The sequence below is a fragment of the Cygnus atratus genome, chromosome 9, assembly GCF_013377495.2.
Source record: "Cygnus atratus isolate AKBS03 ecotype Queensland, Australia chromosome 9, CAtr_DNAZoo_HiC_assembly, whole genome shotgun sequence".
Taxonomy (NCBI): Eukaryota; Metazoa; Chordata; class Aves; order Anseriformes; family Anatidae; genus Cygnus; species Cygnus atratus.
In genome coordinates this window covers 17,352,788-17,379,286 of record NC_066370.1, presented here as the reverse complement: position 1 = coordinate 17,379,286, position 26,499 = coordinate 17,352,788, and the positions used below count along the sequence as shown (strand labels likewise).

At 64.5% G+C, this 26,499-nt stretch overlaps 1 protein-coding gene across 3 annotated transcripts; it reads left to right on the top strand.

Annotated features, from left to right (window-relative positions):
- The first annotated feature begins 169 nt into the window (after positions 1–169).
- Positions 170–26,499, top strand: EPHB3 (EPH receptor B3). 3 transcript variants are annotated; one of them, XM_035557355.2, is made up of 16 exons: positions 170–288; positions 12,514–12,578; positions 12,888–13,560; positions 20,600–20,755; positions 20,853–21,188; positions 22,132–22,256; positions 22,406–22,574; positions 22,668–22,773; positions 23,106–23,203; positions 23,326–23,448; positions 23,546–23,793; positions 24,011–24,226; positions 24,316–24,465; positions 24,555–24,780; positions 24,890–25,045; positions 25,197–26,499. In XM_035557355.2, exons 1-15 carry the CDS (start codon positions 183–185, stop codon positions 25,036–25,038), a joined length of 2,946 nt encoding a protein of 981 aa, XP_035413248.1. In that variant the 5' UTR covers positions 170–182; the 3' UTR covers positions 25,039–25,045; positions 25,197–26,499. The 3 variants fall into 3 exon arrangements, with proteins under 3 accessions (XP_035413248.1, XP_035413246.1, XP_035413245.1); XM_035557353.2 differs by having other exon boundaries at positions 23,151–23,203; positions 24,555–24,748; positions 25,197–26,497; XM_035557352.2 differs by having other exon boundaries at positions 24,555–24,748; positions 25,197–26,497.

Here is a 26,499-nt window from a genome sequence, read left to right as displayed (position 1 = left end):
GCCAAGGGCGCCGGGTTGCTAGGGGCGGGCGCTGATTGGCGGGCGGGCCCCGCCCCTCGCGGCTGAGCGGCGGCGGCGGCGGCGGCGGCGCCAGAGCGCGATCGTGGCGCGGCGGCGAGAGGAGCCGCGCGTGGCGCCGAGCTCGGGACTGCCCGGCGGGGCCGCCCGCATTGCCCCCCGCCATGGCCGCCGCCGCCGCCCGCCCGGGGGCCCCCCCGCCGCCGCCGCCGCTGCTCCCCCTCCTGCTGCTGCTCCTGCTGCTCCCCGGCGGCCGCCGCGCCCTCGAGGGTGAGTACCGGGACACCGCGCACGGAACCCTCCGGGGCGCCCCCGGGCCCGCGGGCGGCTCGTTTGGCTTCCCCGAGCCGCCGTCAGCCGCCGGGTCCCCGCCGGGAGCTCGCTGCCGCCGCCGCGGCCCCGCTCCCGGCCCCCCCCCCCCCCCCCTCCCGCCGCCCTCAGTAGGTTCCAGAGTGAACGCCCCGCGGAGCCCAGCCCGGTCGGCCGCTCGCTTCGCCTTCCGAGGCTTCTCGCCGCGAGCCGGAGGGCTGGAAAATTCACCCTTCTGACGGTGGAAAGCTCGCGGCGGGCCAAAAGCGCTGGGGCCTCCGGAGGAGTGGCCGTGCGCCGCCGTGTCCGGCTCCATCCGTTCCCCCGGCAGCCGGCTTAACCCCGCGGGCTCCGGCGTGGGGCTACCGGGGGGGGAGCGGCCACGCGTGTCGCATCTTTACCGGAGCCGTGGCTGGGGGGGGGGGGACACGCAGGAGGAGGAGGGACCCCCCCCTGCCCTGCCCAGCGCTCCCCCGCTCCGCTCGGTTTTAAGACGGTTCCTTGGCCCCCACCCGGGGGCTGAGATCCCGGCCGGCCCCCGGGGCCCTGCGGCTGGCCCCGCTCCGGGGTCCCGGGGCGGAGGAAGGGGCCCGGGGGGGGGGGGTGTCTGGGCACAAAGTCTGCGCGGTGTCCGGTAACCGAAGCCTCTCCCGGAGCTCCGGAGGTGGCGGGGTGGGGGCTAAGGGAGGCCCCGGGCCGGGAAGGGAAAGGAGAGGGGAAAAAAAAAAAAAAACAAATCCCCCCATAAGGAGAATTCCCCGGTTCGGCGGCGAGCCCCGGAGCTGCCCGGCCGGCCCGGCGGCGGGGGCCCCGCTTTTGTCTGCTCGGAGGCGGGTTTGGGCTGCGCCTTCCGCCGCTGCGATCTTTGGGCTGTGGCCCCGGGGGGCTCGGGGGGGCTGCTGCGAGCGGGAGCCCTGCCCCGCTGCGATTTCGGGGGAGCAATCCCCCCCAGGGCTGGGCTTCCTACAAAGTTTGGGGGTGGCTCTTACGGGTGTTGCTTTTCCTCCCCCCTCCCTCTCTACCCAGTGGATTTTATTTTTTTTTTCTCTCTTTATTTTGGCAGAGGGGTGGGGAAAAAAAAAAGGGAAAAAAAAAAACATCCTCCTTTGTACGCTGTAGGAAAACGAGCTGGGATTCATGGCCTGCTCGGTCCAGGAGTGCAGGGGAGGGAGAAGCCAGCTTGGCACGGACGCTGCCAACGCCAGCTCGGGCACCGCCGTGCTGGGAGGCAGGAGGACAGGAGGATCAGGAGGATGGAGGTGTGGGCAAGGAGCACGTCCTGGCGTATCCCCAGCCCGCAGGCAGCCCCTCGCCCACCCGCTTGCCGCCACCGCTTTGGGAACGGGGAAGGAAGCCGGCGGTGGCGGCGTGGCAGGGCACCGCGAGCATCGGCCAGGGCTGTCCCGCTGCTCCCTGGGGAGGCTGGGGCCCGGCCTCTCCCCCGCCGCCCGGGCGTGAACTGGCGCGAAGAGCCGGATGGAGAGAAAACAAACAGCTCGTGCCGAGGAGCCGCCGGGTTTTCTTGGCTTCCCGAGTGTGCGAAGGGGTCAGGGAACAAACGCGGTGCCTGAGGAGGTCGGGGCCCAGCACCGTGCCAGCACGGGGGACCGCTTCAGGGCCTGGCTGGCACCGCACGGTGTTTTGGGGGCTGGCCCTGATTCCCATGGGACTTTTTTTTGTTTTCTTTTTTCCTTTTTTTTTCTCCTCTTTTTTCCCTTTGCTCTCGTCCGAGCTGGAGGGAAAGTTGCTGAGGTTCCCACCCCCGCCGCTTTTAGGAAGCCACTGTTGGTGTCGGGGTCAGCGAGCTCCCGCGCTTCTGCTGCGCTGGGCGTTCCTGCCCGCTCGCACCACTGCTTCCCGACGGGCACCGGAGCGCTCGAGCAGTTACTGTAAATCCAGCGTGCACGTTCGGCCGGGTATTTTAGTGCTGATCATAAATCTGGTGCGGCCATAAATCTGCGTTCACGTCCTCCAGGCAACGGCAGCCGGTGGCCCCCGGATCCAGCCGCTTCACCGTCCCTTCCGAGGGGGTGACGGGCCGGGCGTGCAGCCGGTGCCCGGCTGGGAGGGCAGGGTCCTGGCGGCTCCGGGGCTGGATCAGCTCCCGTCCTCGGGGGCACGGCGCGGCGTTGGGTTTCTTTACAAGGCCCCACGGGGGTGGGGGAGAGCCGCACTCAGCAGCGGCTCAGTGAGGGCTTTGTGCTGCCGAGGAGAAAATGGTTTCTCTCCAGATCCTGTAAGTGCGCTGGGTTTGTTTGAAGTCACAATGTGTTTTTCTTCTCCGGTTCAGCAGTCCCCGGGCCGGCTGCAGAAGGAATGCTCTGTCCGGGGGCAACAGCGGATCCTTTCTCCGGTGCAGAGACTGGAGCCGAGGAGCAGAGTTTGTCCTGGCGGGGCTGCGGGAGCCGAGGCCCTGTGGGGAGCCGCAGCGCAGGGCGAGTGCTCTGTTTGAGGCTCTTGCCATCCATCCGGCTTAAGACCTTGGGCCTTGAAGAGCCTTGGCAAGAGGGAGCTGGGCACCACCGGGTAGCTCTGCCTGTCCTCATGGGGGGTTTGGGTGGGCTGGGACTGGCACTCGGAGGAACAAACTCTGTGCCCCTCTGCTGCCTGAGCAGCCTCTCGGGGCACGGGGCTCCATTTAACTGGGGTTTGTCCACGCGCTTCTCCATCAGCCCCAGAGCAGAGGCAGCGTCTTGCTGCGTGCAGCCCTGATCTAACTCAGGCTTTAGCAAAATACCCAGACCAGGAGGATTTATAGAGGTTTTCCTCATCTGGCGCCGTCCCTTCCCTGCTCCCAGGCTCCCGCCAAGTGTTACGCAGGCTGACCACGCACTGGGTGCTGTGCTGCTCACCGCACCGCAAACCCCGCTCAGCTGCCCCCTGTGCTGGAACCACCAGGTATTTCCTTGGCGGGGAGATTCGCTTTTTGTTTAACTACTTTTCACTGAAACAGCTTGTTTCTCGGTGGGGTGATTCAGGGAAGCTAGCTAGCCCTGCTGTTTTATTGATGCTCAGGGTAGGGCTGCGAGGGAAAGCAGGTTGCGGGGCTCCGTTGCGCTCACCGGATTCATTAAATCTCCCGTTCCTCGCAAAAAGCTCCGTTTGTGGGAGCCCGCCCCAGCCGTGCTCCAGGCGGGGAGGAGAAGGGCTTTCCTTTGTGTCACGCAGAGCATGCGGCCGGTCGGGGAGAGGGGGAACTTGCAGCCGGGGCTCTGCAGCCGTGCATTGTCCGTGCCTCTCCTCGGCACGCAGCTCTGCCGTGGGCTGGAGGCGGCGAGTGCCTGGCCACAGCTCCGGGGCCGCGTCTGCCTGGGCTCCGCGATTGGGAATAGCGGCCTCTGGTTTTTAAGGAATGAACCGAAACTCCCTGTTTTGTTGTGATGACTTACTGCAAGAGATATTCGGGGAAACCAGTTTGTTGCATTTTCTTTCCGTGAGCCGTTTGCTGCTGCTACTGGAGTAGGGGAGCTTGGCGTTTAATTAAAACAGCCAGAGCAATCTGAATCACAGACTTGCATGTTTTTAAAATTGTAGCTGTTCCTGTTGTGCTGAGTCAAACTGGTTTGTCGGGATCCAGCGTCTCCGCCTGGGAGCCGCACTGGGGGAAGGGTGCTGGGGCCGCCCCGGCCGGGGTCCCCCCTTTGCTGGCTGGGGGAAGCAGCGGGTTGGGTGCTGGTCCCCGTCCTTGTCCCCGTGGGTCTTGGTAGAGCCGGTGGCTGCCATCACCTTGTGCTTCCCCAAGATCAAAGGCAAAAGGAGCTGGCATCGCTCGTGGAGCGGGCACGTTCCCAAGCAGTGTTTTGGGGAGGAGGGAGCCGCCGTGCAGGGACCCTGCCGCAGCCACCAAACCCCATGCGGGAGCGGTCATGGCCCCTGGGGACAGGCTGCTATCTTGAAGGCCAGGAGACTTTCTGTAGTGACGTTCCCACCCTGGCGGGACAGCCTCATTTGGGTTTTGTTTTTTGTTGTTGTTGTTTTATGTATATCATCGTCATTATTGTTGCTCAAAATCCAGTCCCGGGCTCGGGCTGGGCTTGCCCTGTGGCGGTGCCAGCTGAGGCCGTCAGGGCTGGTGGCAGGCGTGGACCATCCTCCCTCATGAGCAGAGCCCCACAGACCCCGCCAGCAGCCCCAGGGCAAGGCAGGAGCCATTTTGTAGGGCGGCTGGGCCTTCTCGAGGCCTCGTCCTGCCTCCCTTGGCTTCCAGCATTGCCCACCCTTGTTGAAGCCTTGTGGGGCCACCAAGGCCTTGGAGGGCTGAGCTCGGGGGCTTCGTCCCCTTCCTTTCCGCAGAAGACCCAGCTTGAGGGGCTGCGGCCCACCCCCGGAGCCTGCTTTCCCCTCAGCGAGGCAGGAGGGAGTGAGCCCGCCGCGGCTCCGCATGGCCGCCCCTCTGAGGAGGAAGGGGAGCCATCTTGGGAAGAGGCAGGAGCTCTGCAGCACGGCCGAGCGCCGGCCCCACTCTCTGCACGCGTGCCAGCACGTGGCGGCCGGGGGGTCCGGGGAGGGGGGTTGCTGTGGGGATTTTTTTTTTTTTTTAATTTTATTTTTTGCATGTTGCTAAGCTCCAGGCTGACGAGGCCTGGTGTTTCTCACGCATGTGGCGGGAGCTGTTGACAAACACCTGTTTCCCAGCCCCCTCCCCAGGAATGCCCTGGGCGCGGGGGCCCAGCAGGGGCTGCGATGCTGGGGGGGGAAAAAAGGGGGGCAGCAGGATCCCCCCCCCCCCCCCAATCCCTGGTCCCTTGCCTGCCACAGGGGAGCCATCCCCAAGGGCTTTCCTGCCTGGCAGCAGCTGCAAAACAATTTGGGCCTCCCGGTTCCTCTCTGAGGTGGGGCCATCATGCAGGCCCCTCTGCAGAGCTGCCGAAAACCTGTCCCGGGGAGGGGACACCGACCGCCCCCGTGCTGTCCTGCTTGTCCCCGGGGTGCCTTGCTGCTTGCCCAGCGAGGGCTGGGGCGCAGGAGGGACCCCGCGGGCTGGGCGAGCGGGGAGGGGGCGCGCGGCATGCACGCACACACGGCGTGCGATCCAAGGCCTTTTTTATTAATGAGAAAAATGTGCAGGGCTTGAACGATCGCCAGGAACAGATTTATTCTAGTTCCCCAGAAATTAAACTGAAATGAAGGAGCGAGTCAGCCCGGCCCGGCACCCCCTCCTGACTCTGTGCTTGTTTTAACTCTGGAAGAATCTGACTTTGGGGGTGGGGGAGGCGGGGGGGAGGATATTTGGGTTTAAGCAGTTCCAGATGGGCTCTGTGCTCGAGGAAGCGAGCGGAGAGCAGCGTGGAGATTTGGGTAACTGCCCCAGGCAGGAGAGAGGAGGGAAATCTTGGCAGAAACCCCTGCTCCGCGCTGCCTGGATGGGATGCAGCTTGGCAGCCAAGCCGCCCCGTCTGTGGGGCGAACCTTTGTATGTGCAACGAGTAACCTTTTTTGGGGAGGGGGTGTTTTTTAAATATCATTACTCCTTCCCTGGCCTCCTTCCAAAAGTACAACCTGGAAAAAACAGAGCTGGGGGGAAAAAGAGAGGCGTTTCGGATCGCAGCCTGCTGCACGCGGTTGCCTCGTGGAGGCAGACCCACGTCAGGACTCGTGCCCGCCTTCCCCGGGGATTTTGGGGCTCTGCATCCATCTGTACCAGCCCGGTGGCCCCGTGGGGGTGGACACCTGCCCTGTGAAGCCATGGCGACACTTCCCTCTCTTTGCAGGGCCTGGAAACGCGGGTGGCTTTGTGGGCCGGTTTGCTGCCTACATCCTGGTTAATAGCATTCGCGGCTCGAACAGGTCTGGCGTCTCCGGATCCGATGAGTTATTTCTGTGGCAGTGGAGGGCGGCTGCATGGCTGCTCCTGCTGGGGACACCGACCTATAAATCTCCCCTGCCTCCTGGCCCACACGGCTCCTGCTGACCTGGCACGGCTGATGCCGCACTGGTTGTCCCACGGGAGCTGGTGGCAGGGCACTGTGGAGGGCGTCCCTTCCCCGTGCCCATCCCAAGCGGGTGGCAGTCATCGCAAGGCTAGCAGGGTCTCTGGGGGCTTATCACTGGGGTCTGTTTTTCCCGTGGCTCAGCAGAGCGAATTCGGCTTTTCCTGAAGGAGAGGAAAAGCAGCGAGCGCTGGGGCACACGCACCACGTGGGCAGGGATGGCAGCTCGCCCCAGCGAAGCTGACCCCGGCATGGCGCACCGGGCTCTGACATCCGAAATCCCCGCGGTATTAATAGAACAGTAATTGCAGCGCAGGGCTGGACTCGGGCAGCTGGCTCGCGTCCTCTCCCGGCGTCAGGGCGGCCGTTCAGAGGGAATGGGGGCTGGCAGCAGGACCTGGCAGGGCTCGGGCTGCACGCGTCCAGGGCGCAGCTGAGTCCTCGGCATGCGGCTGCAGGGCAGGGACCCGCCGTCCTGCTGCAAAAAAAACCCCGTGCTGCAGCCACCGTGATTTGTAGGGGGTGCGCGCTGCGCGCCAGCCGGTGTCGCAGCCCAGCTTGGCACGGCCGTGCTCCTGCAGTGGCAGAAATCTGCCCTGCCCGGCTCGACCCGGTGCGTGGACGCCTGTCCCTCCCCGCGTCCCGGGCGCTGCCACTTGATCTGCTTTTCGCAGTTGCAGAGCTGGCACCTGTCCTCTCTCACATGCTTCAGTCTGTCTCACGGCCATCAGGAAACAGCTCCTGGCGAGGAGCACGCGGCCGGAAAACCCTCTTCAGCCAGTCAGCGGGTGGGTGATGGGGCAGGGCTGGATGGAGGCAGCGCTCCCGTCCCCCTCTATCCCTTGTGCTCGCAGTCATCCTGGGGCTGGCTCTGCCTGTCCAGTAGGTGTGGGGCATTGGGGTCAGGGAACGAGGGGGAAACGAGGAAGATGCAGCCGGATGATGGCTCAGAGCCACGGGGCCATCTTCCCTGGTGAGGTTGTTACATCCCGGTGCAGGCTGCCCTCGCAGGTGTGGGGTTGGGAAATGGAGGGGGAGGACGCAGCCTCGGTGCATCCTTGGGCTCTGCAGGGAGCTCAGGACCCAGGACCAGCGGTGCTGCCCGTCCTCAGCCGGGCTCGGCTGGGGCAGGGACTGCCTGCCCTTGTGCGTGTGTGTGTGGTGTGTACAAAGGGGCCTTAATCTCAGTTGGGGCCTCTGGGCCCTGCCATAATGCAGAAATAATGAGTCTATTATTAAGTGCCCACAGTACTTCTTCACTCCGGTGGCTCGCCTCCAGCAGCAGGCAGAACCTGCCCCGCTTGAAGTGGATGTGTCATCATTTGCCTCAGCAAATCCGATCCCCTTTGATGATGGGCCAAACGCCCTTGGCACGAAGGGCCACAGCTGTGATACAGGCCCCACTTTTTTTTTTTTTTCCTCCTCTCTTCCCTTTGTTCCCAGCTCGTTGGCTCGCCCCGGACCTGGGGCGAGCGCGCGTTGGTGGGTGCGGGCAGCCGGAGCCCTGCGTCCCCCAGGAGAGGGACTGGGGGGGACGTCCCCACAGCATCCCCACGTCCCCCTGCTCCAAGCAGCCTCAGCACCGGGGAGCAGGCGCACTGCTCTGCGAGGACGGGTTCCCAGCGTGGGCGGCGATAGGGAGCGCTCCTGCCCTTCCCTTGGGCTGAGCCGCGCCACCCCTGCCCGAGAGCCGAGGGTGGGGACCATGCGTGGCCCCCGGCCCCGCACTGGACGCCGGGCTGTGCAAGGGCGCTGGGAGCCTGGGGGTCCCCAGGGGAGCTGGGGTTTCCCTCTTGGGCTGTGCTGTGTGCTGGCGGTGCTGCAGAGGGAGCTGGCAGACAGCGTCTGCAGGTTTCTGTGCTGGGCTCCTCAAGCCTGTGCCCAAAGCTTCTGCTGTGGGTGTCCCCAGGGCTGTCCCCTGCCTGGGAGGAAGAGGAGGAGGAGGGCCGTGAGGTCTGGCTGGGGTCAGGGAGAAGCCGGGACCCTCCTCAAGGAGGGGGGAGCAGCGTGCTCTGGGAAAGGTGTCGCGGGGTCTCCCCACGTGGGCTGACCCAACGCCCAGCGCTCTGTGCGGCTCCGCTTTTGTGTACGTGAAGCACTCGTCAGCGGGAAAAGTGCAACCTCAGGTTCTCTCCCACAGGCAGCTCTTTGTTCCCAGATAAAGGGCCCTGCACCAAAGGCCCTTTGTGCCGCTGCTTAGAACGGTGCCGGGATTAATTGTGCCGATAGGTGCTTGAATGGCGAGTGCGCAAGGCCGCCCGCTCCCGCCGTAATCATCTCAAAACTGAGGAGGAAATTAAAATGTACGGGAGATGCCCCTTTTGGCGGCTGCTTGACTAGCAGGCACCGAGCGAGGCTGCGAGCAGATCCTGCTGTCCTGAAGCAGCCACCTCTCCTCCCGGCACGGCCAGAGGTGACGGCGAGGGAGAGGCAGGCGCTGCCCCAGCGCCCCGACGGAGCCGCCGTGGCGCTGGGTTATGGGACGGGATGGGACGGGACGGGACGGGACAGGACAGGGTGGCCCAGCCCGGCTGCCGGGGCTCGGCTCCCGCGGGCCGGGCGCGATGGTGCGCGTGGCTCCCAGGGAGCGCAGCGGCGTTGCAGAACAGGTTCCTCTGTTTGCAGCAGGGCTGCGTGGGCGTCTTTACTAACTTTCCTCCCTTGCCTTCTTTCAGGATGCTCGGGACTGCGCTGGCTGCCTTCTTTTCCCCCGTTGGGGTGAGGAGCTGGCGTCGTACCCTGCCAGCACATCCTGATAAAGCCGGCAGTCCCCACGTTCAAAGGGAAGAGCGCTTAAATCGGAGCCGGTCGGTGGAGACGCTCGAGTCTTCCCCAGCGGCTTCATCTTGAAAGAATTTTCCCTTCTGGCTCAGCCAGCGCTGAGCGCAGACCCCGCCACGGCCGCTGCACGCGTCTGCCGCCGAGCAGCGCGGGACGGGCTCCCTGGGCCTCTTCTTAGGGGGGGAGCTGAAGCGTTTGGCTGGCCGCGGAGCGTGCACGCAGCATTCCTGGGCCCCTGCGTGGGAAGAGGTCCCCGTCTTCTCCAGATGGGCCCACGCCGGGGCTCTGAGTGCCCCGCGAGCTGCCGGGGACCCCACAAAGGGGATGGCAGAGCAGGGGCTGGGACCCCTGCTCTTTGCAGCTCAAGGTGTGCGTAGGAGGAAGCTTTGCGGGGCAGGGAGGAGGCAGCCAGAGCCGTGCTCGTGGCCCCATCTAAGAAGTGAGGCTCTTTCCCGGCTCCTGGATCCATGCCTGCCATGGAAACCCTGCTTTAGTGTGGGGGCGGCTGTGGATTGCTGTGCTTGCCGAAAGAGAGCAGGGCTCGTTCTCCATCCGAGCTCCCTTGCCTTGGCCTGGCTGGAGGTAAGGAGAGGACACCTTCCCAGCACTGCAGACAGGAGTGATAAAGCAGGCCTTAGGGTGACTTCCCAAAGCTGGTGAAATTGGGAGCCAATTTCCCGTTGACTAATGAAACCAGGCGCTCTCCTCGGTGTGCGGGATTTGGGAGGCTTTGACTCACAGCTCCGCTGGCCATGACGCTGTTCACGTCTCTCCAAAGCACCTGCAAACCGAGACTGAGCCGGGAACCACCTCCGATCCCACCTCTGGTGCTGAGCACGGGTGGGAGCGAGCCGCCAGCACTCCCAAATTTGCCCGGCACCCCAGCCCTGGGTGCTGACGTGTGCCCTTTAGCAGGGTGCCAGCGCACAGCACGGCCCAGTGCTTGCTGGAAAAAGGACAGGAGCCCGGTGCCGGTCTGTCGAGAAATCCTCGTGGCAGCTCCGAGGGCACCGCGCGGTCTCTGCAGCTCCGCTGCGGCCGGCTGGGCTCAGCGGGTGGCCGCCGGCCCCGGGCAGTGCCGCAGCCCTCGGGGCCGTCCGTCTGCGACCTTCACGCCCGGCAGGCTGCGAGGGGAGGCTGGGGACGACCGCTGACCCCGTCCGGCGCCGTGCGCTCCTGCAGCTGCAGGAAAGCCCCGCCGCCCTCCGCGCCGGGTCCCGTTTCCTTTAGCTGCGTTGCCCGGTGATTTTATTTTTATTATTTTCCCTCCCTGCTCTCTCTCTGTGTGGTTTACGCAGCTCTCGCGCCAGCGGGGCCGGCTCAGCTCTGTTGTTTTCTTTCCCCTCCTCGTTGGTCAGCGGGTAGAAGCTGCCAAATTAGGGTGCAGTGCGTCCAAGCCCTGCGTCTACCCTGGGCCGGTGCTCGCGGGGAAGGGCGCTGCCGGAGGGGACCGCCGGCCGGCGCGCCCTGTCCTTCGGTGCCGCAGGGCGCTGCCTTCGGCACGGAGGCTGCAGGGCACGCAGGGCTTTCCCACGCACCGGGGGGGGCAGATTTAAGGCTGCTGCTGCGGGACCAGGCTGCCCGCAGGACCCCCACACCACCCCATCCTGGCAACCCCCCGCAGGCGAGCGGCCCGTGGCCGGCCGTACCCCGCGCCCCGTTACAGCCCTGGGTCTCCGCTCCGGGACTTGGCAGCCCCGTGCTGTCAACGCCGAGCGCACGCTTGGCTCCGCTCCGCCGCCGGCGCTGCGTGCCTGGCCCCCGCGCAGCACCGCTGTGCCCTTATTAGGGCAGCTGGCGCGCGGGGCCGTGCCTCGGAGAGGTGCGGGTGGCCCCGCTCCGCAGCCCCCTCTCCCGTCCCCTGCGCGGGCTGCCCTCGCTAGGAGCCACCGTGGCCACCCCGGCACGGCACGGGGGCTCAGGGGAGCGTGGCAGCTTGCCCAGGTCTGCGTCTGCCGTGGTTCTCCCTGCTGGGGATGCTGCCCCTGCGGTCTGGGCAAACGGTGGGGCGGAGAGCCCGTGACCCTGAGGGTCCTCGTTTATCCGTGCCGCGGTGGCACTCGCGTTCCCCTGCCCCGCTGCTTCAGGGCTGCGTGCCAGCGCCGGCTCCTGGCGCGTCCGTGGGTGCCAGGCCAGGCGGTGCTGGCTGGTGTCCCCGGGGTGGGACTCGGAAGGAAGGTGTTTACCTCCAGCAGGGCTTCATCTGAAACCCTGTAATGTGCGAACGTTTCCTTCCTCCTCCACGCTTCCTCCTTGGCTGGGTCAGCCGGTGCTTTTCCTGAGGTGGAAGGAAAGAGGCTGAAATTGCCCCTTTGCTCCCGGGGCTGAGCCGCGGCGCCCGGGATGACTGTGCCCGGCTGCGGGGAGGGAGCCGTGCTCGGGGAGCTGTGGCTCCGTGCCCTTCATCTCCGGGGCAGAAGGGGTGAGGGACGGACCGACGGACAGCCCTCAGGGTTAGGGTGCAAAGGGAGGGGAAAGGTTTTGGAGCTGGTCCTGGCGGGGACCCTCTGAGCACACCGGCTCTGCAGGGGGCTGTTACCCACCTTGGGGCTTTGCCTGGTGTTTGCAGCTCCTTCACCCCAGGCTCCCCATGGGCAGGGGAGGACCAGGAGGACCCCAAGGGTGCCGAACAACCCACGGGGCTGTCCTGGATGTAGGGTAGCAGAGCCAGCATCCCGTGGCAGGGCAGGCCCCCATCCCGCCCCGGATGCAGCGGGGCAGTGAGCCGGGGAGGGAACCATCCGCAGCGGCCCCCGGCACGGTGTCGTTCCCTGTCACTGCGTTTTTTCTCCCGTTTTTTTGTGCCCGGTGCTCAGCTCGGAGCCGCCCGGCTCTGCCTGGGATTAGCGACAGCTGCCTGCAATTGCAGCTCTTCCCAGACAAGCGTCTCGCTCCCCCAAGGCTGGGGCTGGGGCTGTTTGGGGAATGCTGTCGGGGTGGTTTGTCTTGTAGTCTGCTCCAGGAATGTTGGCCAGACGGTCAAATTCTTCTCCCCTCTTGTAAAATGAGTGATGTGGGGCGTCTCTGGGAGAGCAGCCTGCCAGTCCCTCCTCCTCTGGATAAACCTGCCTGGCCCGCACCGCCCTGTCATGGGAACGGGCCCTTTCAACCCCAGCCACAGTAAATACGCGCCCTGCCAAAGCGCAGGGGGAGGGCGCGGACGGGGGGCCGGGGAGGTGGGGGGCTCGGCGGCCGCGGCGGGGCCGGGGATGGCAGCCTGTCCCCGTGCCACCTGGCCGCCCCTCGTCCTGCACCTCCGCGGGGACGCCTCGCTCTTCCTGTTCTCCTGACAGCAGAGCAGAAATCTGGAGTCTGTCTGTGCCGCTCCCCCTCCTCCCACCACGTCTCACCCCCCAAGTCGCTGTTTTCCGCAGAAATGTCAGCTCCTTTCTTCCCCCACTCCTCCTGTTTTTTTTCCCCTCGAATCTTGGCCTTCAGCTCCAATTACTTCTCTCCTTCCTCCCTCTCCCTCCAGAGACCCTGATGGACACGAAGTGGGTGACCTCGGAGTTGGCATGGACAACCCATCCGGAGACGGGGGTAAGTCTGGAGCCAGACCTGGTCCCCAGTGCCAAAGGGCACGGCCCTGGGGGGTCGGGGTCGCTCCCCTGTGCCTTCACCCTCCCCTCCCGTGCATCCTCTGCCTTGTGAGAGTACACACTCGTAGCCCCACGCTGACTCCATGCCGGTGACGCACGGGTACGCCGTGGTCCCTCAGCACCCCGGTGGCCCCGGAGGGCTGGGACGGGCGGCGGTGCTGCCGCTGCCCCCCGTTAGCTGCTGCCCTGCCCCGTGCCGTTCGCCTGGTGTCCCCAGCTGGCGGGCTGACGCGCTGCCTCCCTCTTGCAGTGGGAAGAGGTCAGCGGCTACGACGAGGCCATGAACCCCATCCGCACGTACCAGGTGTGCAACGTGCGGGAGGCCAACCAGAACAACTGGCTGCGCACCAAGTTCATCCAGCGCCAGGACGTCCAGCGCGTCTACGTGGAGCTGAAATTCACCGTGAGGGACTGCAACAGCATCCCCAACATCCCCGGTTCCTGCAAAGAGACCTTCAACCTCTTCTATTACGAGTCGGATACGGATTCTGCCTCGGCGAGTAGCCCTTTCTGGATGGAGAACCCCTATATCAAAGTGGATACAATTGCCCCGGACGAGAGCTTCTCCAAGCTGGAGTCCGGCCGCGTGAACACCAAGGTGCGCAGCTTTGGGCCCCTCTCCAAGAACGGCTTTTACCTGGCCTTCCAGGACCTGGGGGCCTGCATGTCCCTCATCTCTGTCCGGGCTTTCTACAAGAAATGCTCCAACACCATTGCTGGCTTTGCTGTCTTCCCGGAGACTTTAACGGGAGCTGAGCCCACGTCTCTGGTCATCGCTCCGGGCACCTGCATCCCCAACGCGGTGGAGGTGTCCGTCCCCCTCAAGCTGTACTGCAACGGCGACGGCGAGTGGATGGTGCCCGTGGGAGCCTGTACGTGTGCCGCAGGGTACGAGCCGACCATGAAGGACACCCAGTGCCAAGGTGAGTGCGTGGTGGGGGAATCGCTCTGCCTTGGCCCTTCCGTTGTGTTCGCGCGCGCGCGCTGATGGAGGAGGCAGATCTGCGTTGAGCGAGGTCTGTTTCTGGAGGCTCGGGAGCTCGGCCGGCTCGCTGAGCACGGAGCAAGGGTTACTGCAGCGATGGGGCGGTATCTCAGAGGACCGCTCTGCACTTTGACTTGCCGGTGTCTGCTGTGCCGCGCCAGTCAGCACCCGCTAGCTGCGGAGACCTGTGCGCTGCGGGACGTGTCCGCTCGCGAGGGGCCGTGACTCAGGGGCACGGCTATCAGCAGGGACCCGGCACGTTTAAGCCCCCACGCATCATTAACAGCCTCTTTCACCCCTGCTGTCGTGACCAAGGGCTCCGTTCCCTCCCTCCCGCGGCGCACCAAGGTGCTGATGGCCGGGCTGTTCCCGGCAGGCGTGATTTCACGCTGCGGGTGCGGAGGCATTCAGAAACCCCGGCGGCGAGCGGGGCCCCGCTGTGCGAGCTGCGGGAGAGGCTCGCGCCCTGCCAGCGCTGCAGGCTTCCAGCAGGCTGCGTAGGGAAACAGGCAGAGGAACGTGAGCTCCTGCAGCCCCTCGGAGGGAAGGGGAGAGCAGCCTGCCCGCGGAGGGGTGGCACTGGAGGTTTGGGGGCTGGCGTTGCTGTTTCACCCCGCGTGGGGGGTGTTGCGAAGGAAAAAGTCTGCCTGGGTGGATGTTGGGCTCGCTCGGGGTGATTTTGCCCTCGGGAGCTGCCCGCAGCACGCAGGACGCTGCCCAAGGGTGGCTCGGGCAGCAGGAGGGATGCTCGCTGCTCCCCAAGGCTGGAGGCATTGCGCGGGCAGCGGTGGGCCCCCGGGGCTGGATGCCTCGTGCTCGCCGATGACGGGATCCTTGGCGCCAGCCCTCTGCTCTTGGCAGGGGCGATGGGATCTGGGATGTATACATGACCGGAGCGGCTGGCTGTGCCGCTGCTGGAGACCAGAGCCTCCGTTGGTCCCGACCCAGCTCCTGCCCCGCCAGCTCCAGGCAGCCGTGGCTGGGCGAGAGCCCACGCTTGGTGTGCGCTGGGGTCCCTGCTCCTGGGGAGCTGCTTTCCGTGTTGCTTGGGCTGGGAGATCTTGCAGACCAAGGGCTGATGGCTGTTTCCCTGCATCGAGAGGGGCTTGGGCTCGAGGTGACACCTTTTCATGCCGGCATCTGTGGTTCCCTGCTTGGAGAAGGCAGCAGAGGCTCCACAGAGGCGATACTCTAGCCCGGGCCATGCCTGCAACCACTGCACTCACCAGCGAGGCGTCCAGAAGAGCAGCTCGGGGCAGCAGCTTGGCTCCCATCCCAAGGCAGGGCCGGAGGGCTCCCCAGGTGACATTCAGGGCATCACTGCAGAGCCTGGGGCCGTGTCCCCTCCCTGCTCCCCCCAGGAGGAGCAGAGACCGGCGCAGCGCCTTTCCCAGCACCGCGAGCACGCCTCCTCCTTTCTCCATCCTCCAGCACATGGGCAGCACCTTTATTTTCTCCCCCGAGCCTCAGCTTCTCTCCCCGCGTGGGGAAGGCGCGCTGAGCCGTACAGGCACGTCCCCATCCACCAGCCTGCCCTTCGCTGGGTAGAAGAAATGGTGTCTCCACGTTTCTCTGGGAAAGTCGCGCCGCGCTCGTACAATCAGATTTTCCGCCATATGATCGTGTGCTCTAAGTGGAAACAGCTGAGGAAGGGCTCGGAGAACCCAGCTCCATTTTCTACTCTTTGTTGGCTGCCTCCTTGCCGCGTTTCTGCTCTTCCCCCTCCCCACGCTTCTGCAGCTCGCCCTGCAGAAGTGCCCCCGCCAGTGGCTGGTGCACGGGGGGAGCGGGACGGAGCCCGACCCCATAACCCCAGCAGGCAGGGGCCGTGTCACAGCACCGGGGGGCCACGGTCCCCATCCTGCCCGGGGACACCGGGGCGCTGCCGCCCGGCGTTGTGGAGCTCTCCCAGGCGTCCGGGTGAAGAGTGCCACGAGGTGCCAGATGGCATTTTAATAAGTAACAATACTGCGTTACCGCTTAGATGGGGTAAGCCCTGTTGTAAATCTCCCCCTTTCCCCAGACTTTTCCGTGGCCTTTGAAGATCTCCTCCTCCTCCTCCTATTTATCTCCATCCAGCGCCAGGATTAGACTTCGCATTCAGACCTGTTACAATGCAGCTTGTATCCCGGTCCCTCGGGAGCCGAGGGCTCATCCCGCCCGGCTGAAGGCAGTTTCTTTGGCATGCTTTGTAATGCGATATGCAAGGCTGGTATCTGGCGCTCTACTCAGAAGTTGCCACAGCATTGATTTGGCATCTCATTCTCAGCCTCATTATCTTTATTTAATTAGCACACGGCCCTTCTGGGGGTTGTGCTGCTTCCCACACGCTCCCCGCCACGGAGATGCGCGGAGGCAGCGCTCGCGGCAGGGAGGCGAGCTCCTGGCCAGGGGCTCGGTCCGTGACGACCCAAATCACGCCGGATTTTTGCTGATGAGGAGCTCCCCGCCTCGCGCGGGCAGGCGTCGGGATTCCCCCGCGAGCGGCGAGCTCGGTGCCTGTCGTGGGAGCACAGAACAGGTCGGCCGCCGGCACCTCCCCGAAAACGCTGCCGGGCGCGCACGCCCCGCACCTCATTCGGGAGCTGCGCCCCAAATCGGGGCCGTGCCGGGGTGCACGGCCATGCAACACCGCCTTCACCCTGACACAGAAGGGTTTGGGAGCCGGCTGCTGCCTTCCTACCACGCTGTGCTAGCAGCGAGCCCCCTGCACGGCCACCCCGCAGGGCTCCTGGCACTGCCCGCTGCCTCGTGGCTGGTGAAAACCCAGACCACGACTGAAAACCCAGTCCCACAGAGCTGGTGCGCGGCGCCGGGCTCCTCTCAAAGCCGTTTCCTTTGGGTTCCCCCCAGTGGAGGCGCTGGGGGCCGGCGCTGCGTGTTTGGGTGCCGTCAGCAGGCGATAGCAGGTCAGGCTGGGGCCAAAGCGTGGCTTCTGTAAAAATACATTTTCCTTGCAATCAGTGACTAATGGAAACATCACCGTGAATTAAAAAAAAAAATGCCAAGCAAGCAGTCCCCTTGCCAACTGTTTGCAGCTTTGCATTGCAACACGGGGTTGCTGCATGAAAACCAGGAAGTGAAACTGCCTTCTATTAATTGTCCGGGATTACAGATCAAAGGCAGCTCGGCAGCGCAGAGCTGGCGCTTCAGAGCCAGGCAGCTCCACAATGGCTCGCTTGTAACACGGTCGAGGAAATCTGCCTCTGCCGTCCTGCGTGTTGACCCGCTGCGGCTCGAGAGGCAGCGTCGCTTATTGGAGTTTTTTTCCTTTAAAAAAAAAAAATTATTTTTTTTTTTGGTTTCCTGCCTGTTACTCGGATGCCACTGTTCAAACCCCGAAGGGCTCTTCCCTTCCTCTCCCCTTCGACTTCGCTCCGTTCACGTTTGGACTGCACTCGTGTAAAATATTTCCACCCAAAGGGTGATTTGAAAAAAAATCAAGTGCCTCTTAAAAGAGGCTCGAAAGGAGAGTTACCGCCTCGGCTCTAGCTGGGCTGCTGCTCGCATGGCTCTAATCCATCTGCAGCCACTTACGAAAGCGCGAAGGGAGTGAGCAGTGTAGGTTCATAAAGCACAGATCATCCCAGGCAAACCTGATTGCTGCCTTTAAAGAAATTACAGGGTTGCCGGACAAAGGGATGTGATCAGTTTAATTTATCTCGACTCAAGTGAGGCTTTCTGCCTCGGTCCTACGGGGAGAGAAACGGCCAGAAAGATGCTGCCCGGGCTGGAACAGCATCGCACGGATGGAAAAGCAGCCGAGTCCTCAAACAGGGTAACTCGGAGGAGTTTTCCCCCCGCTGCTGGGAGCTGCAGCGAAGCAGGGCTGGTGCCCCGTGTCCCCCCCGGGGAGGGGGCCGCCAGGTTTCGGGGGTGCTCGGTGTGCCAGGTTCGGTGCCGCTTGCCCACGTCCCGCGCCGTAATCGCCGGCTGCGTGCGGGGTGAGTCACGGCGCCCTGATGCCGCGCTGGTGGCTTTATTTCGGTGTTTTTCAGCTCCCTCCCTTGGGCTTCGTTCACAGGGGTGGGGACTGCGCCGGGGAGGCGTGGAAGGGTGCCCCCCCCGCCCGACCACCCCCTGCTGCAGCTCGGCACCAGCGGGGCAGGATCAGGCCCCAGGGGGTCGGAGGCTGCTGCGCGCCCAGCGGCGCTGCCAGGAGAAGCGGTTTCCCCTTCTATTTCCCCCCGTGTCCCCGTAAATACCCGCTGCAGCCCTTCATCCCCGGCTGTCACACCGGGCTGCGTCTCCCTCCCCGCAGCTCCTGGGCAGCGCGGGGCACTCCGCCTCGGTTCCCTGACCCGTTGTCCTGCGCCTGTCAGCCCCTGTCATGTTCTCCCCGGAGGCGACCGCAGCCCGGAGCCGGGCGATGTGATCTGTGTGCAGAGGCTGGGGATTGTTATTTTATTTTTATTTTTTTTCAGCAGGAAGAGCGCTTATGGAGAGCTGGGGGTGGGGGAGAGGGGAGCCTGGCTGCCCGGCCGGGGCTGCGGTCACGCTCCTGCTCTGGTGATGCCGGGTTCCCTCGGCGGCGTGCCGGTCGCGGCAGCGCTGGTTGTGCGGGCAGCTTCTTGCAGAGAAGAGATGACACAGCGGCTTATCCGCCGGGGACCTGGGATCAGCTTTCAGCTCGGTTACAGCCTTCAAATGTGGCTGAGAGCTGTCACGCTGCCACCGAGGTCTTTACGCTCTGATTTATTAAACGGAGCCGGATGCCTAAATGCCGCGGCGCAGCTGGGCCTCGGTGCCTCTCCTGCTCTTCCTCGCCCTAAATCGGGCTCTGCCCCCTCCTCGGCCGGGGTGGCAGCGAGGGTGAAGTGCAGCCGCCTTCAGCTCTTGCTCCGTGTCGTCTCCGAGTTGCCCTGTGCTCCCACGGTGGCTTTTGGTCCCCACACTTACCTGGGCGCAGGAGCCGTGAGGCTGCCCGGGGCGAGGGGAGGAGGAGGAGGAGGCAGAGAGGAAGGCGTCTGTGCTGGGGTGAAGCTCTGGGGTGGCTGCGTGTTGGGGTAGGGGAGGGGGACAGGGGTGGGTTTGGGCTCGCCGGGGCAGCCCCTGCTCCGTCCTGAGGCCGCAGGAGGCAGAGCACGGCGGGGTGTCCTGGCGCCTCTCCAGAGCACCTCGCCGTCCCCGTCTGAGGCTCGGGCTTCTCGGCTTCACGCAAACGCCGGTTGCTCCAGTTTCATCCCCCGCAACAAGCCTATTATTTCAGGGGGGTTTGTCCCTGATGGATCTGGGCTCCTGTCCATAACCAAAGCATGTTTGGCAGCTCTCGGAGCCCAGAGTGTTCCTGTCCAAGAGGTTTCAGTCATCTCTCATTCCTCAGCAATCTGGTTCCTTATGTGTGAATCTGCATCCACCCAGTTTTAACTGCCTGGGACTGCGGCTGGGGTGGGTCTGTGCGTGCTGAGGCTGCTCCGGCACCTTTGGGCAGCTGCCCTCCGCGTCCCGGCGTGTCGGGCTGGGGGGACGCGAGCCCTGGTTCCTTTTCCATCGCTGGCAGACGAGCACAGCGGCGTTATCTGCGCGGTCAGGGTGGGCTAAACTTTAATTCCCAGAGGCTGGGTGAGCTCAGGTCAGGGAGCTGCAGGAGCTGAGCCGCGCAGGCAGTCCCGGTTTCACCGAGCAGGAGCCTCCTGGGGGCCTCCAGCCCCTGTCCCCGCGGTGTCTGGCAGCAGGAGAGCAGGGTGAGCCCCGCACCGTGTGGGGCTGCCAGGAAATTTCCACGCGGGGTGTCGGGAGAGGCCTCGCAGTGAAGCAACTCCTCTTGTTTATGGCTGATGTCACCTGGCAGGCACGGGACAGGAGTTGCTGCTTTGGGGACAGGACTGCCAGGAGGGCTACGTGCCCCCGGTGCCGTGCCGGCCAAACAGGGGCGATGCCAGAGCAGAGCCGGTGCTGGTGGGGGTCTCAGTGCAGAGCAGACCCCGTGGCTGGAGGCAGGCCCCGTGCTGGCCTGGTTTCAGGCCGCATTGTTGCAGGGCTGCGATAAACGAGGCGACGTGGAGGCGTGGGGCGGTTTCCCGACGCTGCTCGGCTCGGCTCGAGAGCCGTTAATCCCTTCACGTGCCCCTCGTTAGGGCTGAGTGCCCGTGGAGTGAGCGGGGCCGAATCCAGGCTCCTGGCTCCTTTACGGGGCCGCTCGGAAGCAGGGGCAGGAGGCTGGCGGCGCCGGCCTGCAGGAATGTTGGCATCTGGCTCGGCACATGCCGCTGGAGCCGGCCTCGGGGGTGCCACCGCCGCGGGCCGAGAAGTGGCTGAAGCGGCAGAGGCTTGGGGTGGAAGGGCCCTGTTGGGGCTGGGGGGGCTCTAAGGGGGCTGCCCAGGCAGGGCTGAGTCCTTGTGTCCCCAGGAGATGGAGCGAGTGTCCTGCTGCAGCGCTGGGCACGGCGTCAGTGCGTGGCAGGAGCTCCTCCTCGGGAAGTGGGGAGAGGAAACAAAATGGGGATGGACGTGTGTTCCTGCACGGGGCTGCCCTGATGGGCCGGGCTGGGCCCATTGCTGCTGCCTGGGTCTGCCACAGGAGCAGGAGCAGTGCCCAGGAAAGCTGTGCCTGTGCCAGGGGGTCCCTGGGCACTGCTCGCGACCTGGGTGAGCTCGGCTGTGCTGGCACCAGATGCTATCAGCTCGCCGTAGCAGCCCTGTTCATCCTGACGGGCTGGGACACAGCTCCCTGCCCTCCAGCTGGGCTCAGGACCTGCAGTGAGCTCAGAGAAGGGGCCTGCAGTGAGCCTGGGCTTGCAGAGATCACTGTGAGCCTGGGAAAGCATCCCCTGGACACGGTCCCTGTGTGAGGTGCAGGAAGCGGCAGGATTTGCCTCCAGGCTATAGCAGCGTAGGAAAGGCTGGAAAGGCTCGTAGGTGGCCAGTGGTCCTCCCGCCACCACCCGGAGATCGTGCAGTGAGGGAGGGTCCTGCCCGGCCTCGGGGACAGCGGTGGGTGCCCTTTATTAACGCGGGTTTGCTTTCCCTTCCTCCAGCCTGCGGCCCAGGAACCTTCAAGTCCAAGCAGGGCGAGGGGCCCTGCTCCCCCTGCCCTCCCAACAGCCGGACGACCTCGGGAGCAGCAACGGTCTGCACGTGTCGCAACGGCTTCTTCCGCGCCGACACGGACCCCGCAGACAGCGCCTGCACCAGTGAGTCCCACCGGAGGGACGGGGGAAGCGAGCTGGGTGTGGGGTGGGGTGGCAGCCGTTCCCTGACCCCCCTCCGTGTCCCGTCCCCCCCCCCCAGGCGTGCCGTCGGCTCCCCGCAGCGTCATCTCCAACGTGAACGAGACGTCGCTGGTGCTGGAGTGGAGCGAGCCGCAGGACGCGGGCGGGCGGGACGACCTGCTCTACAACGTCATCTGCAAGAAGTGCAGCGTGGAGCGGCGCCTGTGCACGCGCTGCGACGACAACGTGGAGTTCGTGCCGCGCCAGCTGGGCCTCACCGAGCGGCGCATCTACATCAGCAACCTGATGGCCCACACCCAGTACACCTTCGAGGTCCAGGCGGTGAACGGCATCTCCAGCAAGAGCCCCTTCCCTCCCCACTTCGCCTCCGTCAACATCACCACCAACCAGGCAGGTCAGTGTCGCCGCCGGAGAGCAGGGGCTGGGCTCCCCGCCGCGCAGCGGAGCGGGGATTTCTTGCTGACGGCCTCGTGGGCTGCAGTCCTTCGTGCTGCCGTGCTACTGGCTCTCCGTCCCTGCATCTAATCCCCTGGGTGAATTCTCCTCTCCGTTGGAACGTGTGTCCCTGGAGGGGATGAGATCAGAACGCGTGCAAGCGGGGAAGGGCAGGCTTGGCAGATGCTCCAGAGAGCTCTGGATCTCCTAGACCCACCCCAGAGATGTTGCGCCTGCTGTGAAGGGAGGAGGAAGGAAATGAGATTTCTCCCCTGTGGGCCTGGAAAGGCTCAGCACCAGCCCAAACCTTCGCAGGCAGCCGGCTGCTCTGCCATTCCTCCTTCCTCCCGCGCTGGCCCGGCTCCAGCGTGCTGGTAATCTCCAGCTGCCGCGCTCTGATCTGATTTCACGGGTCTCACCGGTGGGGTGGGGCGGGCAGCTCCTGGCAAGGGGAAGAGGGGAAGGAGCCCTGGTTTGGGCTGCCAGGGCCCTTCCCCGGACCAGTCTGCAGCGAGGCATGGGGTGAAGTGTCACCTCAGTGCAATTTCTGAGCGTCCCTTGGTCCCTTATCGCCTTGGCTGCAAGATGCTGAGACCACATCTCCTTCCAGAGACGGTCCCAAAGCTTTTCTGTGCCTTTTGGCTGGGGTTATCAGAGCAGGACCCGAGCTGTTGAGGGATGGTGGAGGATGTAGCTGGGCGCAGGAGGGCTCACTGGAGCTGCAGAAATGCTGAGGGCAGACAGGGTGGGCCTGGGGAGAAGCAGGAGTGCTGGCTGCCCGTCCTGTGCAGTACCTCTGGAGACGAGCTGTGCACAGCCGTGCCTCCAGCCTGGCTGGTTGCAGCGCTGCCGAGCGGGTGCCGGTGCCGGCACAGCCTCATTTCTCTCTTCCTCTTTCCCAGCCCCATCTGCCGTGCCCACCATGCACCTGCACAGCAGCACAGGGAACAGCATGACGCTGTCGTGGACTCCCCCGGAGAGACCCAACGGCATCATTCTCGACTACGAGATCAAGTACTCCGAGAAGGTAAAGCAAAGCAGCCGCTCCCCCACCCTGGTCCTTCTGGCTGGCCACCAGCCCCGCAGCAAAGGGGGTCCCCGCAGAGTGCCTGGGGAAGGGGAGCAGCAACGGGGGGACCACAACACAGCGGTGACACCCCCGTGTCTCCCCTGCAGCAAGGCCAGAGTGATGGCATTGCCAACACTGTCACCAGCCAGAAGAACTCGGTGCGGCTGGACGGGCTGAAGGCCAACGCTCGGTACATGGTGCAGGTGCGGGCACGCACGGTGGCTGGGTACGGCCGCTACAGCCTCCCCACGGAGTTCCAGACAACTGCAGAGGATGGTAGGTACCAGGACAGGGCTGCCTCCGTCCCCCAGTCTCCCAAACATGCTCCTCCCCAAGCCTGACTTTGATTTCTGCCTCTCCCTCCACCAGGCTCCACCGGGAAGACTTTCCAGGAGCTGCCTCTGATCGTGGGCTCGGCCACTGCGGGGCTGCTCTTCGTCATCGTTGTGGTCGTCATCGCTATCGTCTGCTTCAGGTACTGCCCTCGCAAGGAGCAGGGCTGCAGAGCCGGGTTTGGGGGTTGCTTACGCCTGCAGGCAGAGCTCCAGCAGCTCCAGTCTGAGAACGAAGGACTGGACCTGCTGCACGTGGGTCCCGCAGGAGGACCGTGTGTCTCTGCTTCCCAGCACCAGCTCTGGGCTCTGCCCAGGCTCCTGCTGTCCTCTCTCAGCACAGCTGGGCTCTCTTCTCCCACTGCACCTCAGGCAGAGGTCGCTCTGCTCGCAGGCTGCTGGAGGGGAAGCTCTCTGGCTTAGGTTGTCTGTGCTGGGATTTGGAAGCTGGCAGCACATGTCTTTGCCCCATCAGGAAAGGGATGGTTACTGAACACCTCCTCTCGTCTCCTTTGGGCAGGAAGCAGCGCAACAGCACAGATCCCGAGTACACGGAGAAGCTGCAGCAGTACGGTGAGTGGGAGCCCAGCACGTGGGCTCTGCCTGCCCTCTCCCAAGTCCTGTGCCGTGCCAGGCTGGCGTGGCGTGTCACCCGGGTTGTGTCCCTCCCTGTGACAAGCCCTCTGTCCTTGCAGTCACCCCGGGGATGAAGGTCTACATTGACCCCTTCACTTACGAGGATCCCAACGAAGCTGTCCGGGAATTTGCCAAAGAGATCGACATCTCCTGCGTCAAAATCGAGGAGGTCATCGGAGCAGGCAAGTCCTGGGGCTGGGCACAGCGGCTGCTGAGACCGCCTCTCCCCCAGCCGCCTGGCTCACCCTGCTGCCCCCTTGTCCCCTTCCCCACCCGCAGGGGAGTTCGGCGAGGTGTGCCGCGGGCGCCTGAAGCTGCCCGGCCGCCGCGAGATCTTCGTGGCCATCAAGACGCTGAAGGTGGGCTACACGGAGCGGCAGCGGCGGGACTTCCTCAGCGAGGCCAGCATCATGGGCCAGTTCGACCACCCCAACATCATCCACCTGGAGGGCGTGGTGACCAAGAGCCGCCCCGTCATGATCATCACTGAGTTCATGGAGAACTGCGCGCTCGACTCCTTCCTCCGGGTGAGCATCCCCTCCTGCCCTGGGCTGGGGGCTGCCAGCTCCGAGCTCCCCTTCTCCATCCCTCTGCGTTGTCGTGCTGACATCCCCAGGGTTACTTAACCTGTGCATCTTGGGGTGGGGGAAGATGGATGGCCCTAGGCAGGAGGTGGTAGCATACGGGGATCCATCCCCAGTCCATTTGGGGTGTTGAAAACCCCTCTGATCTCTCCCCTGGCAGCTGAACGACGGGCAGTTCACGGTCATCCAGCTGGTGGGGATGCTGCGAGGCATCGCTGCTGGCATGAAGTACCTCTCGGAGATGAACTACGTGCACCGGGACCTGGCTGCCCGCAACATCCTGGTCAACAGCAACTTGGTCTGCAAAGTGTCCGACTTCGGGCTCTCCCGCTTCCTGGAGGATGACCCGGCCGACCCCACCTACACCAGCTCCCTGGTACGGGATGCTCGTGGGAGACCCGCAGAGCTGGGGGTGTGGGGACGGACCAGGTACGTGCTAACTAACAGCGTTGTCTGCCCGTGCAGGGGGGCAAGATCCCGATCAGATGGACGGCTCCTGAGGCCATCGCCTACCGCAAATTCACGTCGGCCAGCGACGTGTGGAGCTACGGCATCGTCATGTGGGAAGTGATGTCCTACGGGGAGCGACCCTACTGGGACATGTCCAACCAGGACGTAAGTGCCCACCGGAGAGCGGGGAGCTGCGGGTCACCGGCAGGGACCCAGGGGGCTCACAGCCTGCCTCCGTGCACGTCTCCCCGCAGGTGATCAACGCGGTGGAGCAGGATTACCGCCTGCCTCCCCCCATGGACTGCCCCACGGCGCTGCACCAGCTGATGCTGGACTGCTGGGTGCGGGACCGCAACCTGCGGCCCAAGTTTGCACAGATCGTCAACACGCTGGACAAGCTGATCCGCAACGCTGCCAGCCTGAAGGTCATCGCCAGCGTCCAGTCTGGGTCAGTGGGGTCCCAGATCCCGGGGAACACAGGTGTCTGGGACTGGAGACGTGGGAGGGCAGGGATGAGAAACGTCCCTGCTTCCAGGTACAACTCCACATCCCTCTTCTCCCTGTAACCTGTGGCTCTCTTGCCCTGCAGCATCTCCCAGCCGCTCCTGGACCGCACTGTGCCGGATTACACCACCTTCACCACCGTGGGAGACTGGCTGGACGCCATCAAAATGGGACGGTACAAGGAGAACTTCGTCAATGCCGGCTTTGCCTCCTTCGACCTGGTGGCACAGATGACCGCGGAGTAAGTCACTGCTCGTGGGGCTGGGTGGGCCCTCGCCTCTCCGGCAGCCAGCTGCCTGAGCACACAGAGGGCAGATTTGTCAGGGGGGTTAAGGTCTGGGAGTCAGCATCCAGACCTGCCAGGTCACTAAATCTTCACCTTCTCTTTGCAGAGACCTGCTGAGGATAGGGGTGACGCTAGCAGGGCACCAGAAGAAGATCCTGAGCAGCATTCAGGACATGAGGCTGCAGATGAACCAGACGCTCCCGGTTCAGGTTTGACCGCAGGGGACTCTGAATTGGAACGGACCGAGGGAACCTGCCAACCAGGTTCAGTTTGCGGTGCAGCCCGGCTTCCCGTTTCCCCCTTCCCGCGGCGCTCCTCTGCCTCGGACGCTCGCCTGGGACAGGCCGGGCCGGGCCGCCCTTCCCCGGATCGGAGGCACTCGTGCCGAGAGGGAGCCCGGCTTTTCGTCCCGTGTCCTGGAGCGGCGAGGCAGCGACGCAGTCTTCATATTGAAGATGGATTATGGGACGGAGATGGCACATCCCGCTTCCCGCCCTGTCTCGGTGCTCATCGGTTTGAAGAGTTGTTCTGCTTCTTGGATTTCTTTTCACCCTGTTTCCCCCGCCCCGAGTCCTCACTTTCCCCCGTCCCCGAGGCCACAGACTGTTGACCCGTCCGCTGAGTCCGTCAGACACGTCCGAAGCCTTCCCTGACCCCGGTCCCCGCATGGAGGCAGCCGGGGGAGGCCGAGCCCCCACGGGGGCTGCCCACAGCATGGAGACGACGCCAGGGACGGGGCTGCCCGGCCCCAGACAATCACTTCTCTCCTCCCCCCTCGCGGCCCCTCCGCACGAGGGTCTGCACTGGAACGTGTCCGAAGGGAAGGCTTTGCTCCCTTTCTTCTTGGCTTTGCACGCCAGAACCCGAACCCCGTGAGATTTTACTATGCAGGGAGTTAGGCAAAAAAAAAAAAAATAGAGAGATATATTAAAAAAAAAAAAAAAAAGAGGGAGCAGAAAGGGGAGGGAGGGGGACCAGGTGCCCAGCTCCGCATCTCTTACCCTCTTGGTTCTCGTGGCCGGCTCTGGACTGCAGAGTGAGGCCGTCAGCACGTTTGCACAGGGACCCTCGGCCCCCGGCCCCACGGCAGCCGCGCTCCCGCGAGAGGGGGACGGGGAGCGGGGCCGGGGCCGGGGGGCTGCGCCGCGCGGAGGCCTGGCCTCCCCCAGCCTCCTGTTTTATGCAGAAGGAGCGGGTGCCGCCGGCGCGGCCGCCCCGCTCCTGACACACGCTGTGATTGCTGCCAAAAGACTCACTCACCTTCCTCTGACTCTTCACTGCAGCCCGGTTCCTCCAAGCTGAGGGAGAGACTCCCAGCGTGCGTGAGTGTGCGTGAGTGTGTGCGTGCGTGCGTGTGTGCTGGCCGGCAGGACTGTGTGAGGCAATGGGCAGAATAAAGGCAATAAGAA

Coding starts and splice junctions, on each gene's coding strand:
- EPHB3 (XM_035557352.2), top strand. CDS start 183: ATGGCCGCCGCCGCCGCCCGCCCGGGGGCCCCCCCGCCGCCGCCGCCG. Junction 13,561..20,599: donor GAAGGACACCCAGTGCCAAG/GTGAGTGCGTGG, acceptor CCCTTCCTCCAG/CCTGCGGCCCAGGAACCTTC. Junction 23,449..23,545: donor CGAGGAGGTCATCGGAGCAG/GCAAGTCCTGGG, acceptor CCCCACCCGCAG/GGGAGTTCGGCGAGGTGTGC.